The sequence below is a fragment of the Cyclopterus lumpus genome, chromosome 14 (genome assembly GCF_009769545.1).
Source record: "Cyclopterus lumpus isolate fCycLum1 chromosome 14, fCycLum1.pri, whole genome shotgun sequence".
Taxonomy (NCBI): domain Eukaryota; kingdom Metazoa; phylum Chordata; class Actinopteri; order Perciformes; family Cyclopteridae; genus Cyclopterus; species Cyclopterus lumpus.
The window spans coordinates 2,854,942-2,871,238 of record NC_046979.1 but is presented as its reverse complement, the minus strand read 5'-3'; the positions used below and the strand labels follow the sequence as shown (position 1 = coordinate 2,871,238).

Below are 16,297 nucleotides of genomic sequence, written 5' to 3'. Positions count from 1 at the left end.
ACAGCCGGTACCAGGATGACGACATCGTGAAAGGTGCCAGGCGACTTCTTTTTTCCTCTAACTGAATGCATTAATAAAAAAAAGGTCTCTGCAGCACACGAGGAAAATAAGTTTGTTTGCCCGTGTAAAAAAAGGCAAAACACACACGACACAGAAACTCCTTCCAGTCGCTCCGTTTGAAGACCAAAGCAGAGAAAACTGAACCTCACCTTCTCGTCACAAAGTACCGTTAACAACAGAGACTTCAAACCAAAGCAATTCAAAAATGATTGGTTTGTGATGATGGTTTTTTGAGATGAAAAATAAAGAGAACAGCTGTTTTTACTGCCATCACATGCATTAACCCGTATTTATAGGACTTCTCTGGAAGCCTGGCAATGGAGCTGCGTCTATCTCTCATAACATTTTTTTTATAAATGATATTATAAATGATATAATTATTATATATATATATATATATATATATATATATATATATATATATATATATATATATATATATACACACATATATATATATATTAAATCTAATTAAATATATATAATTAAATATATATATTAAATATACATAATTATAATAATAATATAATTATATATATGAAGATTCGGGCACTGCTCGTAATAAAAGACCGGAAAATGAGCAGTGCACTTTTACATTTAAATGCCAGAGGTGACAAGTAAAATAAGAAATTAAAACCAATTTTGAAAAGAAAATTTAAAAAAATACAAACGTAATGCAAAAAGAAAAAACACATAAGAATTAAAAATAGAAATGGGAGGTGGCCACTCCCCCTCCCCCCCTTCTAGCTGGTCTCCAGCTTGGCCATTTCCTGCACGTAGATGCCGATGCTCTCGCTGTCGAACAGCACGAAGTAGACGGTCTTGATGGTGGAAGACATGGTGGCCACGAAGTAGGTGGAGATGGCCTTGAGGATCAGCTGGGCCGCCGTCTGCTTCGGGAAACCATTCCTGGCACAAAGTTATGGATTGCATATGAATGCGAGAACAATATCACGTCTGTTCCCGACTCAACACTCCCTGAATCTCCTCACAGTCACCAGTTATTCACCGAAAGGTCACAGACATGATGCATCACGTAAAAAAAAATATATCATTTTGAGAGCGTGAGACTTCTCGCTGTCATCGGGATTCAGACGTTAGAAATGTTCTCGCGGCACTCGTGGAAAAATACTTTGTGGGCAGAACGCCCATCTGCCCTTTTAAAAATCAGCCACTTCTGAGATACGAGTCGACTGTTTTGGGAGAAATCTCCGTCAAGCAGGAAGAGACAACAACAACAACAACAAATAGGACTAAACATCGGTTTAGTTTATGGCTTTTCTCTAAATCAGAGGTCTTCAACGGGGTTGGGGAGTCTGTGGAGGTACTGCAGTGGGTCATGAAATCTTTGGTTGATTAGACAATTCTTTATATATATATATATATATATATATATATATATATATATATATATATATTTTTTTTTTTTTTTTTTTAAATAAAAACTTGAATATATGAACCTGTGTGTTATTTAAATAGCTTAGTATTGAACGCACAATAACAAGGTATGTTTATATATGGCACTAGGCCCTTAGTATACAATTAGATAGATGATAGATAGATCTATCCATTAATTTGGGGGTCCTTAGCCTGATGGAGTTTTTCCTTCTCAGGCCTCTGAAACTATTTAAATCTGACTGCACCGCTGCAACTCGTAGAAATACGGCATCGAACCTGCGGCGAAGGGTTCACGCGTGTTTGTGTCAACCTCTCCCAGATCAAAGTGGAGGTGTGTGTGGGTTTGTTTCCGCCGTCGCCGGGGTAACCAACGGCAACGCCCGTTTTGATTGACGCAGAGAAGATTTTGAGAAAGTCGAGGATTTAACTGCCCACGGTGCGGGCGGTACCCCCGGATACAGCTTCTTGGTCCGGAACCAGGTTGGTTACGCAACCACGCCTTTGAGGGACCAGTTCTTTGATCTAAAGCCGGAGTGAAACCGCCATGAAACCCTCTGAACCCCCCAAACACCCGCCGGGCGGAACGCACGCTTGTTTGGAGCAAATCGTTCAAAAACTACACCGTTCATCAGTAAGAAGCCGCCACGATATTTAGATTTCCAGCTTTTCCCCCGACGGTGCTTGAACGCCTCATGAACGAAACGGAGCCTAAAAATTTGCGATTTCATCCAAAAACATTTTATTCTACGCGTCTCATTTGAGATAAGTCGGATGGGTAAATCGGATGAATCGTAAAAATGCACTTTTTTTGAGAGTACAATAAGTTTCTTGCAGAATGCTATTGGTTAAGGATACCCAACACATACATTAAAACAATTAAAAAATACATAAAGGGCAGATAGGAGGTTTCGGCCATCAATATACAGTACGTTGCATGTGAAGCCTCCATTTCTTTGGTGACATTTGTGGCAACTTGGGAAACAATGTTGCAGACACAAAATCCATTGTTTAAGTAAAAGAAATTCTGAAAGAAATTTGCATTTTGGGGTATTTTAAGGCATCGTGCCGTTTCCATAAGGAGGTGCAGGACTTTCACACTGCGCCTTAAACAAGACACCTCGCGCCTTAAAATTGGAGACGGAGTGATGCATTGTGGGGTTTTTTTTCTTCTTACCTCCCGCTGCCGATGGAGGGAAACGCCACGGACTTGAGCTTCTTCTCGTCCGCCAGCGCCAGGCAGTTCTTCACCGTCTTGTCCAGCAGCTCCTCGCACTTGTCGGAGCCCCAGCCCGGGCTGTTGCAGTGGATGACGTACTTGGCCGGCAGGCTGAAGCCAGAGGTCAACACGGCTGAGGAGAGGGCAGGTAGTGGAGGAGAGGAGGGGAGGAGGAGAGGAAGGGAGGAGGAGAGGACGGGTAGTGGAGGAGAGGAGGGGAGGAGGAGAGGACGGGTAGTGGAGGAGAGGAGGAGAGGACGGGTAGTGGAGGAGAGGAGGGGAGGACGGGTAGTGGCGGAGAGGAGGGGAGGAGGAGAGGACGGGTATTGGAGGAGAGGAGGGGAGGAGGAGAGGACGGGAGGAGGACAGGTAGTGGAGGAGAGGAGGGGAGGAGGAGAGGACGGGTAGTGGAGGAGAGGAGGGGAGGAGGAGAGGACGGGTAGTGGAGGAGAGGAGGAGAGGACGGGTAATGGAGGAGAGGAGGAGAGGAGGAGAGGACGGGTAGTGGCGGAGAGGAGGGGAGGAGGAGAGGACGGGTAGTGGAGGAGAGGAGGGGAGGAGGAGAGGACGGGTAGTGGAGGAGAGGAGGGGAGGAGAGGACGGGTAGTGGAGGAGAGGAGGGGAGGAGGAGAGGACAGGTAGTGGAGGAGAGGAGGGGAGGAGGAGAGGACGGGTAGTGGAGGAGAGGAGGGGAGGAGGAGGGGAGGGGAGGAGAGGAGGGGAGGAGGAGTGGACGGGTAGTGGAGGAGAGGAGGGGAGGAGGAAAGGAGGAGAGGAGGGGAGGACGGGTAGTGGAGGAGAGGAGGACAGGTAGTGGAGGAGAGGAGGGGAGGAGGAGAGGACGGGTAGTGGAGGAGAGGAGGGGAGGAGGAGGGGAGGAGAGGACGGGAGGAGGAGAGGAGGGGAGGACGGGTAGTGGAGGAGAGGAGGGGAGGAGAGGACAGGTAGTGAAGGAGGGGAGGAGGAGAGGAGGGGTAGTGGAGGAGAGGAGGGGAGGAGGGGAGGACGGTATAAGTGCTCGCATAAAAAGTAAAATACGTCTCGTTTGCACATTCCTTAATAATTAGAATAATTTAGGGATCTATGATTAAATACATTTCTTGAATCTCTTTCTAAATTTACCAAGAATTATTTTGGGTTTATTTCATGAAGACAAACCGATGCATCAAGCGTCTTAAGTCAATACGATGTCTGATAATCGGGAAATAACGTCTCACATTGCCTCGTGCCGTCCGATTTATTATTATCTTTTGCCGATTAATTAATATTTCATGTTTAAAGATTAAAATTGGGGATTTTTTCCTGATTATTTGTGGGGGATAAACAACTCCCATTTCACGGATATCACAATTAAAAAAAAAAAAAATCTACTAAATCAATTAGTATTTAAAAAGATACAAATTATTTGGTCGAGCACAAAGTTTCACGAAGTTCAAGGACTGTAGACATGCAGGAGTGAACTCATTTCACCTCTAACGAGCCGCTGGCGTCCATTTTTTTTTTTTTAAATCAAGCAGTCAACTTCGGCTTCGTTAAACCAGATTTGAACCGCTGGACGCCGTCGAGAACACGTCGGCTTCGTGGGAAAAATGTGTGGCAGCGAATCTCCTGCAGCTTAAAAAAAAAAAAAAAAAAAAGGTTTGGCCGATGTTTTCCAGCCGGAGAGAAACTCGAACGATCACTTCTCCAGACGGCGAGTATAAGCCTCCAGTCGGATTTTATTAGCCCGCAGCGAACGCCTCGCCGGGGTCGAAAGCCGAGGACGAGGGAGGAGGGACTTCACACGGCGCCATGGCGATGATGATGATGATGATGATGATGATGTTATTCCTGGACCGAGTGCTGGAGGCGTGATGTAGGCAGGTGTGTGTGTGAGGTAGGTGTGTGTTTGATGTAGGCGTGTGTAGGTGTGTATGTGTGTGTAGATGAAGGTGTGTGTCGATGTGTGTGTAATGTAGGTGTGTGTGTGTGTGTGTGAGATGTAGGTGTGTGTCGATGTGTGTGTGATGTAGGTGTGTGTAGATGCGTGTGTGTAGATGTGTGTGATGTGGGTGTGCTTGTGATGTAGGTTTGTGGGTGTGTGATGTAGGTATGTGTGTGTGATGTAGGTGTGTGTGTGATGTAGGTGTGTGAAGGCGCGTGTAGATGTGTGTGTGTGATGTAGGCTTGTGTAGGTATGTGTGTGTGATGTAGGTGTGTGTGTGTGATGTAGGTATGTGATGTAGGTATGTGTGTGTGTGATGTAGGTGTGTGTAGGTATGTGTGTGTGATGTAGGTATGTGTGTGTGTGATGTAGGTGTGTGTAGGTATGTGTGTGTGATGTAGGTGTGTGTAGGTATGTGTGTGTGTGATGTAGGTGTGTGTGATGTAGGTGTGTGTGATGTAGGTGTGTGTAGGTGTGTGTGTGTGTGTGTGTGATGTAGGTATGTGTGTGTGATGTAGGTATGTGTGTGATGTAGGTGTGTGTAGGTATGTGTGTGTGATGTAGGTGTGTGTAGGTATGTGTGTGTGATGTAGGTGTGTGTAGGTATATGTGTGTGATGTAGGTATGTGTGTGTGATGTAGGTATGCGTGTGTGATGTAGGTATGTGTGTGTGATGTAGGTGTGTGTAGTTATGTGTGTGTGTGATATAGGCGTGTGAAGGTGTGTGTAGATGAAGGTGTGTGTAGATGCGTGTGTGATGTAGGTGTGTGTGTGATGTAGGTGTGTGTAGATGAAGGTGTGTGTAGATGTGTGTGTTGTAGGTGTGTGTAGGTGTGCGTTTAGAGAGATTTACGGGACACTCTGACATCAGTCATGGAGCTGGACGATGCTCGAGCAGATCGATATCGATATAAAATGAAGAAAGTCGTGAAAGTCAGAAGAGACGACGTCCGATCTGTCACTGCCCGTCATAAAAAAAACTGTATCTCGTCATTATTTAGATCATTTTTTATCCAATACTTTTGCCAAGATTTAAGGCGTTTGTTGAATTGACAAAAGCCTTAAATCTACATAAACAACAACAATCTAAACAAACAACGGTGGTAAATAGTGAAAGAGTCAAACTCTGCTTTTCTGAAGAAAAAGAAAGAAAAAAAAAAGCTTGAACTATCCACACAACAAGCAGCATCCGCTGCAAATAAATTAAATAAATTAAATAAATTAAATAAATTAAATAAATTAAATAAATTAAATAAATTAAATAATCTGCTCTGTGCACTTACCGCCAGCCACCTCCAGGGGGCCGCCTTTCTTCTTCAGCTCCGACAGCGCTTCGGTGAACTCCTTCCCTCCCTTCTTCTCCAGAGCAGAGCCTGCAAGGGGAGGAGAGGACCGGAGTGATCGCATACCTCATGTGCTGCTGACGGGCGGGCCGGAGAGAGTGTGTGGGGGGGAGATGTTATGCAGGCAGACAGACAGGCGAGCAGGCAGGCAGGCAGACAGACAGGCAGGCGGTCAGGCATGGAGACAACGATGCCGTCAATCCTATTTTTACCCGGTTTCTCTCGTGCCACACAGAGGCTCCATTACTGCAGTTTGTTGGAGACCTTTTTTCAACGCGTCCAACAAACTGTTTTAACCAAAATGACTCAGACTCAGTTACACTAACGTCTTAAAAGCCGGCGGCCGCCTAATTATATTATAGTACTATTATTATTATAATAATTACTTAAACCTGAAAAGCTCCTGGAACTTGTTTGAATGCACGTTTTAAAGAGGACGAGGATATAAAAGGTGATTGAAGTCTCCGGAGCCAGAGACATCAATGTTGTGGCTGCAATAGCTTTACAATACAGGCAGGAGAGGAAAACACAATCAGGTGAATATCAGCCAAAAGTTAGTGATGAAAGCTAAAATTATATATATTTTTTAAAACAGCCAAAACAGAGCAAGCAGATAAATAAATATATAAATAAATATTAATATAATTATTTGTGTCAATCACTCGTTAATTGACAAGCGATCGACGCTCAGGAGTTTTAATCCGAGTCTCTTTCTTGAGCAGCTGGACTGACGGCACGGCCGACGGGAAACAGGAAGTGAAGCGAGGCCACATTTCAGTCAAGTGGAACAAACAACAACAACAACAAGCAGCAGCAGAATTATGAACGCATGACATGATGCACTCAGCTGCTCTCTGCAGGTCTTCTTTATGTCCAAAGGGTTTCTTACTAAATAACTACACAGAGAGAGAGAGAGACACAGAGACAGACAGACACAGAGACAGAGACACAGAGACAGACAGACAGACAGACAGAGAGACACAGAGAGAGAGACACACAGAGACAGACAGACAGAGAGAGAGACAGAGGGAGAGAGACAGACAGACAGACAGAGAGACAGAGAGACACAGAGAGAGAGACACACAGAGACAGAGAGAGAGACAGAGGGAGAGGGAGAGAGACAGACAGACAGAGAGAGAGAGACAGAGGGAGAGGGAGAGAGACAGACAGAGAGACAGACAGACAGAGAGAAAGAGAGAGAGAGAGAGACCTCTGGGTTGGATGGGTCCTTTACCTACTTCACCACCTGAATAGAGGGAGGAGTTGGTCGGGTGAACGACAGCGTCGCTGTCCACGATGGAAATGTCGGCTTGGACAACTTGCAACTACAGACGACAACAACAACAACAACAACAGGCAAACAACATGGTGATAAAAACACAGTGAGAGTGTGTGTGTGAGTGTGTTTCAGGAGCAATAATGTGGGTAAAACATTATTTTATTTTTTTCAAACGGATGAAAGAGAACAACAGGAAGAAGAGAGCCCTTATTGGCCGAGGTCACAGGAGACAAGGAGACAAGGACGCAACCGAGGACACGGTGGGTCACGTTACGCAATCAGGAAGCGGGACGGCGCAGCCGGCCAGGTGGACTCTCACAGGATGACTCGCTAAACGTTGAGAGAGCATTTTAAAATAGTAAAATCATATTTATGTATTTTTTTTAGAAAGGAAGCGACCACCTGACCGACTGTCGTCCGGGTTCCTCGGCTCCCATAAAAGAGCAAATAACTCCGGGTGATCGCCCTCCAGGCCGTCGGCCTCTCTGAGGCTGCAGAGAGAACGGGGGATTCAAGTCCCGTTGTTTCTTTCTGGAAATCGGAGCTCCGATTCACAACAAGTGATTATTAAGAAAAAAGGGTAAGACAGCCTTCTGAAAAGGAGGACGACCTGGAATGAAGACGACGGGGAGAGCGAGCAGCATCTCCGCTCTGAGGTATATGAAAAATAAAAACATTGCTTTTTTTAAAAGTCCTTGAACGCCTCACGGCTCGCTGCTGGGAGTCGTTTCAAATGCATAATCCCCCCCCCCCCCCCCCCCCCCATTCATCCGCCAGATGAAAATCACGTCTTTCTCTTCATTTTTCAGTCAGCGAGCAGGTCGAAGAAAATCAAAAGATAAAAATAAGTTATTTTTTTACTGTCATCTTTGAGTCAGAATCCACTTTAAGTTTATGTCAACAAGGGATAAATAAAACTAAAAGCAGAAAAATAATAATAAATAAAACTAAGAGAGAGATCTTTAGAAGGCCAACAAAAAGTTGTATATGAATTGCTTAATAAAAGCTCTATTAAACAAAGCTAATTCTCCCCCAATTGTTTTTTAAGTCTTTTATTAAAGATTGGTTTAAACAGATTTTCCCCCATTTTTAACCAAAGAAATTATATTTCCTTAAATGAATACGATTAAGATAAACGTATTTTCGTGTGTAATAGAAAGTGAAGAGAAAAACTATTTTCACCTGGATTTTTGTGATATTCCGCCCCATCAGATCGTCAATTGATTTCAAACTATTAAATGACGTATTGTAGATTGAATCAATATCTCTTGAACTGATCTGGTGGAGGAAGATTTTCTGTTAATATTTCAATTCGCAGATCAAATATAAATTTAGGAGTTTAGCTTTATGAACATTCAAGGATTTAAAAAAAAAAAAAACTCAAAAACCGGGACCAGAGAGGCTGATGGGAGTTTGGGGGGCGGGGCTCACCGAGATCATCTTTAAGTTCAAGTTCAGCATTGGTGGGGTTGATGACCCCCTCCACGTCAAAGCCAGCCAAGTTACTGACCTCGCTGTGGATGAGGTTGAGCTGCGGAGGGAGGGGGAGGGGAGGGGGAGGGGCATGCCGAGGAGGAGGGGAGGAGCAAGAAGGAAGAGGGGAGGAAGCAAAGCAATTACAACCCGATTCCCACCACCGCACCAAGGGAAACCTCGACTTCTAGATGGTTCATACACCCGAACGTTCATATCTGCACGACAGCTGGAGAAGCTGATTCGTGGGCGGTTTGACGTCTGAAAGCAAACTCAGCATTAAAAAAAAAAAAAAAACTTCCATATGGGGGCTCTTCATCGGGATGTTTCTCCTGCAGGCGCATCGATCGCTGAGTGATGAATTATTTAAGAGAGAGAGAGACGGAATCATTGGGACGGAAAAACGGCCTCAACCCAGGAGCAGAAACTCACCACCAGGGGGCGCCGACGGTGCAATAAGAAAGAGAAATAATGTTACATTTTTTATTTTTATTTTTTTAACTCTAACAACACGGTGCCCGTTCTATTCATACCAGCGCTCTTCCTTCTGCGTCACAATAAAAGCTCGATGGCGGACGATCTCATGTCACGCAGCTGCGTTTGCAGATATTTGAGAGCGTAATAAGTGTTTTTCTTTTTTTTTAAAGCTACGTATTAAATGTCCCTTTTGAATGTCAACTATCTAGACCCGAGACAAATCCAAATATATTATATATTTTATATCTTGTATTTCCTTTGCAGTCTGACGGTATTTAGTTTCCTTCTGAAGATTGTTCAATGTATATCCACGAGTCCACTAGTCCACGAGTCCACGAGTCCACTAGTCCACTAGTCCACGAGTCCACTAGTCCACGAGTCCACTAGTCCCCCGTTGCACAAACCTCCCACGATTTTTAAAAAACGTGTAAATAAGAGTTAATCGCCCCCAAAGAAAGACGGTATTTATAAAAAAGAGACTGAGCCGCTGGCGGTGAGGGGCGTTCCCATTTCACGAGCTCATTCTCTGAAAATCACGAGCGAATCGACCGCACAAAAAACTAGCCACTCGCACGCGCAATGCATCCTGGGACACGGCGGCACCAGCAGGAGGTTTCACATGCGGGATCAGCACCGACTGGACGTCCGCACAGAAGAGATTTTCTCCCCTTTTGATGCGACCGCGCGGGGGGAGGACTCGAGACCGCGTGTTGGAACTCCATTTAATTCGAGGGGAGGAAGCTAAACTGATGAAGACTACGGAGACAACCTCTAAAAAGATAGATTACGTCTTCATCATCATCGGAGATAAAACGTGGAGCTCTGGAAGCACATTTCCCACATTTCTTCTTTTTTTAATGACTCCAAAAAGCTACTTACTAAACCACGTTTTTCTTTTTAATGGACAGAATCAATTAGCCATTACCATCCGACTGCATCTCTGTTTGTAATTAGGGAATCCGTGACACGTCTTGCATCATTCTTGAGTCATTCATCCCCCCCCCCCCCCCCCCCACACACACACACACACTGACTTTTCCAAACTTAAAACTATTTTTAGGAGCTTCAGATCTTTATGATCTTGACATGCGTTTCAGTTCAATAATAATAATAATAATAATTTTAAAAAGGAAGGTTAAAGAAAGGAAGCGGAACCAAAAGCGAGGGGGAGCTTCCACGTGTGTGCAGGAGAGGCTACGGCGCCCCCTACAGGCCACCGTGTGAAGTCTGGTGGATTAAAAGCAGAGCCAGGTTAGGAAGTGCAGCGGGATGGAAAAACTCCACATTTAGAGAAATAAATACACAAAACAGATTTACGTCTATGAGACGGAACAGATAACTAATTACAACGACTTCTCAATTCTAATTCAGAATAAAGACTGAATCCTTTTAAGAGAGAGCGTAGACGGTTTGTCGTCTCAAGTATTTTTAATTAAAAACCTTGTGGCTGAGAAGAATATTAAATACATATCTTTTGTTGTTACGGTTTTATCATCCGATTGATCAAGATTGAGATGTCACGCTTAATCTAAAAACACAGATATAAGATTTTATTTTAGCCTGGCGTGAGTTAGGTATCTGTTCTTTCCAAACTTTAATAATTCACAAGCACGGCGGCATATCGAGGCCATTGTGGGTAAAATAAATATTTTTTTAAAAGTAGAATAAACTCAGATATTCTCTCAGAAGTCAACAAATTTATGAGGAAGCGTATATGAATTAACTCATTTTTTCTATATTAGTATTTGTTTCTGTTGATAAAAGACCACGAAAGGATATGAAAGAGAGCACTTGTGTGTATCTTCCAAATAAAACCATAAAACAGGAATAACAAGATGTTATTCAGACTGTTATCAGTATTGTGTTCATAAAATATTAATCTTTCGGGGCCACATGAACACAAGTTCGGGATAAACTACATTTGTGACTTTAATCTTTGTTTGGAGTTTGTTCTCCCATATTTCTCACTTAATAATAAAAAAAAGATAACGTATATATATATATATATATATATATATATATATATATATACACACATATATATATTAAAAAAAATAGATAAAATAATAATGTATATATATATTAAAAAATATATATATACATATATATACACACACACACACAAATAGATAAAATAATAATGTATATATATAAAAAAGATAACGTATATATATATATATATATATATAAAATAATGTATATATATTTATATTTTGTACATTAACAGCCTCCCCTGGCTCTGAAATATGTTTGTTTTTTTTACCTACAACGGCCCTGATACGGCGTCGCACCACACGGACTCGCCTGCGGTCGATGACGTGTTTGGCATCGACCCGTCGGTTCTATTTCTACAGAGGCAGAACTGACCTTTTGACCCAGGAAGAGGCTCTTGGTGGAGAGCACGGTGAAGCTGTCGGCTGGAGATCCCTCCGTGGTGCTGTCTGCCGACGCCGCCTTGCTCACCTCGCCCGGCTTCTGTTGACGGCACAGAGAACGCTGTGAGAGCCTCTACGGCACAGAGCACCCGCTGTGGGGCGGTCGAGAGGTCAGGGGTCAGGGGTCAGCCGGGGGACGGTTTTCAAAATAAAACATATTTTTGTATCAAATTGTTTTTTTAAAAATTCATTCTTCATTGTCCCTATGGTCTGAAAGATGTTTTATTTAAATGAACGGATACATCCGCCTCTCGACACCCGTCAGGACGCTCATTTAGGAGACAGAAGAAGAGGAACAAGAAGAGGAGGAGACAGAAGAAGAAGAAGAAGAAGAAGAAGAAGAAGAAGAAGGGGAGACAGAAGAAGAAGAAACAGGAGAAGAAGAAGATGAGGAGACAGAACAAGAACAAGAGGAGGAGACAGAAGAAGAAGAAGAAGAAGAAGAAGAAGAAGAAGAACAAGGAGGAGACAGAAGAACAGAAAGAAGAAGAACAAGAGGAGGAGACAAACGAAGAACAAGAGGAGACAGAAGAAGAACAAGACGAAGAACAAAATGAGGAGGCAGAAGAAGAAGAAGAACAAGAGGAGGAGACAGAAGAAGAAGAACAAGAGGAGACAGAAGAAGAAGAAGAAGAAGAAGAAGAATCACAATTTTAACTTTTGTTTTTGTCGTGTTTTTGTGAAGAAAGTTTTTTGTCACGCATGACGCGTTCAAGGACGTCGGAAAAATGAACCTCCGACGACTGACTGGTTTTTACAGCTTCTGCCGTTATAAACAGTGTAGTTTTATAAAACATGCCGTCTTCAAGACAACCGTTTTCCTTTCATGAATGAAAAGATCAGCGTCCCACCACCACCACAACAACAACAACAACAACAACAACAACAACGTTAAGCGGCTGCGAGTGAACTTCCAAATGGAAGGATACCTTCGCCTTCGCCTTCGCTCTGCCCTTCTTCCCGCGCATCTTCTTGCTCGCCGGTTTCTTGACCGGCTTGGGTTTCTTCTCGGGCGCGGGCGACATGGGCATCTCCAGCTTCCCCTTGAACCCTCTCTTCTTGGCCAGCAGCTCCGGGTGGATGTTGGGCAGCACTCCGCCGGCTGCGATGGTCACGCCTTTCAGCAACTGAGACAGGGAGTCAGAGGTCCACACGTGCACGTGAATGCTTGGTGCTCGCATTTAGAGAATAGAGAACTTTTAACCCTTAAAAAAATAGTTTCGGGGCATTTTTTTTTAAACATTTTATTCTCTTTAGTCTTGATTTTCACTGCAAGATATAAATCCTGCATCATCGTGACTAGAAGCAGAGATAACTCAGACATGTCTTTAGTGCAGAATAACACAGTTAAAATGCAAAAAAATCTATTTGTATTCAACATGTATAGACGTGTCTTCAAGTGTTACACGCGCTCTGTACTCTGAACTCTTTTTTACAGCCGCTCCTCGATGCACTTTGAGCAGCAGCCTCAGGTTCTCGATCAAATCACAACATTTTAAACTTTTTTTTTTTTTTTTGCGTTTTTGTGACACGAGATGTGTTCAAGGACCGTGGGAAAGATGAGAACAGCGGACAGCTTCTCGCTGTTATAAACCGTGTAGTTTTTCCCGATTTTTATTTAATTAATAGGTTTGATAATAATGTTTTTCGGGTTCAGAGGGTGAAATAAACGTGACATATTTTCACGTTTACATAATAAACCAGTCTAATAATGGGGGGGGGCCCGACCTGGTTCAGCTCCTCGTCGTTGGCGATGGCCAGCAGGATGTGTCTCGGTGTGATGCGACCCTTCTTGTTGTCTCTGGCTGCGTTACCGGCCAGCTCCAAGATCTCCGCTACGCGGGTGAAAAAACAAAACAACAACAACAACCAATGTCACCAATGAGCATCGTTGAGAACAACAGTTCACGCCTCTGAACAATAACAGACTTCCACGTGGTTCCTTCTCCTCAATCGTGCCTCCAAATACGACCTTTGACCCAATACATTCATGCACTTCTTTAAAATGCATTCTCATCTCGTCCTCGTTTCTCTCTCTACTGAGAGGCCGCGGGGATCAGTCGTCGTGGTCGTCGACTTGAGAAATGTGTGTTTTTTTTCCATGAAAATCTCACCGGTGAGGTACTCGAGGACGGCCGCCAGGTAGACGGGCGCCCCCACGCCGATGCGATACTTGGGCAGGTCCCTCTTGATGTAGCGCAGCATGCGCCCCACGGGGAAGATGACCCCGGCCTTGCTGGACCGGGACGTCTTGGTCGACTTCTTCTTTGCTCCTCGGCTGGACATGGTCACTGAGGCCGCCGCTGGAGGAGGGGGAGTGTGTGTGTGGGGGGGGGGGAGAAGACACAACAAGGTGGACAGATCTGAACAATGGCCGACTTCTGGAGGTAAACAAGGTGCTTCCTGTCTCGGCTGAATGTGCAACAATGTTTAATCTTTTAGTTTGTCTCCGTGAGAACCTGATAAATCCTGAGTAGTGTTGACATCCCAACACCCAGACCTGAAGCTCCTGCTGCACGTGACATCACGTGACATCACTGTCGTTATGCCTCATATTGTTTACCCAATTATCTGCTTCCTGTGTGTGTGTGTGTGTGTGTGTGTGTGTGTGTGTGTGTGTGTGTGTGTGTGTGTGTGTGTGTGTGTGTGTGTGTGTTTAGACGGATGTTTTATTGTTAACAAGCCATCAGCAGCCCGGTGTCACGGGACTGGGCAGCTATTAAAAAAATATATATATTTATTGACGCTGATATTTAAAGTCAAATCCACCCCGAATAATTAATTTAATCATTATTATCGTACCAGGTGCAGATATCAATTAGCCGTCTTGATACTGGTAATTAATTAGCCCCACGACAGGCCTAAAGCACGCTATGATGGTAGAACCGATACATCGCGTCATATCGACACGTGACAAACACCAATAACGTTATAGAACAGCGGAATATTGTTTATTTTTGTTAATCTGCGGCATTTCTCCACTCCGAACAGGTGAGTTTAGCCCGTTTTTCCGGGTATTTCCCTCCCCTCTCTCCCTCCCTCCCTCTTCCGCATGTCAACAGCTCTCCCGGTCGTCTCGCGCATGCACATTTTTTTATTCTAACCGGAGACGAAGCGACGACACTTTAAAAAAAAAAAAACATCCGGCTGTCAAGGCTGTCGACGCGGCGGGCTTTTCGGCCGGATATCAAGCCCCCGGCGGCGGCCGCCCGCTCCGTCCTCCCCGCCTGTCAGCTCCTCCGCTCTCGGCCTTCGTGCCAGTGGAAAACACGCCGCATAAATGGCAACGTTACCGGCTGAGCTCGGCGCGCGGAGACCTCTCGCTCGACGCGTAAAACCCTTTTTTTCCCGTGTGTGTGTGTGTGTGTGTCTCCCTTCTTCTTCTTCTTTATGGTTACTTACAACAACAACAAAAAAAAGACACACTCACACACAGCTGTGGGGAAGAAGAAGAAAAAAAAATGTCTCCGGTTCTCCCGGTGACAAGCCTCGGCCGCGTCCTCGACTCCCACAATCCACAGCGGGTCGAGTGTATCGGATGGGAGCGCCGGCGCTGCCCGCGGAGCGAGCCGAGCTGGCTGAACGTGAAGTCTGCAGCGGAGAGGACGTTTAACCCTTTACAGCGTCTCACTTTGTGCACGAGAGGAACACACGTGCTTTAAAACCGACCCCCCTCCCACCCCCCCCTCAACAGATTTAAAGGGCCCCGTGTGTAAGCTGTGGTGGCATCTGGAGGTGCGTTGAAGATTTATTTAGAGAAGCTACAAACGCAACCGACTGAATCCGCTCATCCCTCTTTCCGCTGAGCGCGTTGGCGAAACTACGGTGGCCTTGCAGGTCACTGCTCTTCATCGACCCTCTGCTACAGGACTAGAATATCGCTTAAAAAAAAAAACGTGCATATATCATTTAAAAAATCATATTCAGTAGAGGATTATTAACTAAGGAAACAAAATGTTAATAAAATAAATGATGCTTCTGAGCGTGCGTTTAGGAAGAATGAAGAACACAGACATACGCCACTATTAATCATTCCACCTGTTCATCTGTTCACCTGTCCACCTGTTCATCTGCTCATCTGTTTCCCTCTTCACCTGTTCACTTCTTCACCTGTCCACCTCTTCACCTGTTCACTTCTTCACTTGTTTACCTGTCTACCTGTTCACTTCTTCACTTCTCCACCTGTCCACCTCTTCACCTGTTCACCTGTTCACTTCTTCACTTCTCCACCTGTTCACTTCTTCACCTGTCCACCTCTTCACTTCTTCACCTGTCCACCTCTTCACCTGTCCACCTCTTCACTTGTTCACCTGTCCACCTGTTCACTTCTTCACCTCTCCACCTGTCCACCTCTTCACATGTTCACCTGTTCACTTCTTCACCTCTCCACCTCTTCACTTGTTCACCTGTCCACCTCTTCACATGTTCACCTGTTCACTTCTTCACCTGTCCACCTCTTCACTTGTTCACCTGTTCACTTCTTCACCTCTCCACCTGTCCACCTCTTCACTTGTTCACCTGTCCACCTCTTCACATGTTCACCTGTTCACTTCTTCACCTCTCCACCTGTCCACCTCTTCACTTGTTTACCTGTCCACCTCTTCAATTGTTCACCTGTCCACCTCTTCACCTGATCACCTGTTCACTTCTTCACCTCTCCACCTGTCCACCTCTTCACTTGTTCACCTGTCC

At 44.7% G+C, this 16,297-nt stretch overlaps 1 protein-coding gene across 2 annotated transcripts; it reads right to left on the bottom strand.

The window, feature by feature from the left end:
- Positions 1-551: 551 nt before the first annotated feature.
- On the bottom strand, positions 552-15,125 carry LOC117742927 (core histone macro-H2A.1). Of its 2 annotated transcripts, none has more exons than XM_034550587.1 (9): positions 15,036-15,125; positions 13,720-13,908; positions 13,334-13,440; positions 12,535-12,732; positions 11,538-11,645; positions 8,652-8,751; positions 5,882-5,971; positions 2,633-2,807; positions 552-969 (listed from the first exon to the last, which is right to left on the bottom strand). In XM_034550587.1, the coding sequence occupies exons 2-9, from the start codon at positions 13,889-13,891 to the stop codon at positions 804-806; spliced, it is 1,116 nt and encodes a 371-aa protein (XP_034406478.1). In that variant the 5' UTR covers positions 13,892-13,908; positions 15,036-15,125; the 3' UTR covers positions 552-803. The 2 variants fall into 2 exon arrangements, with proteins under 2 accessions (XP_034406478.1, XP_034406477.1); XM_034550586.1 differs by lacking the exon at positions 8,652-8,751 and adding an exon at positions 7,176-7,266 and having other exon boundaries at positions 556-969.
- Between the last annotated feature and the right edge of the window lie 1,172 nt (positions 15,126-16,297).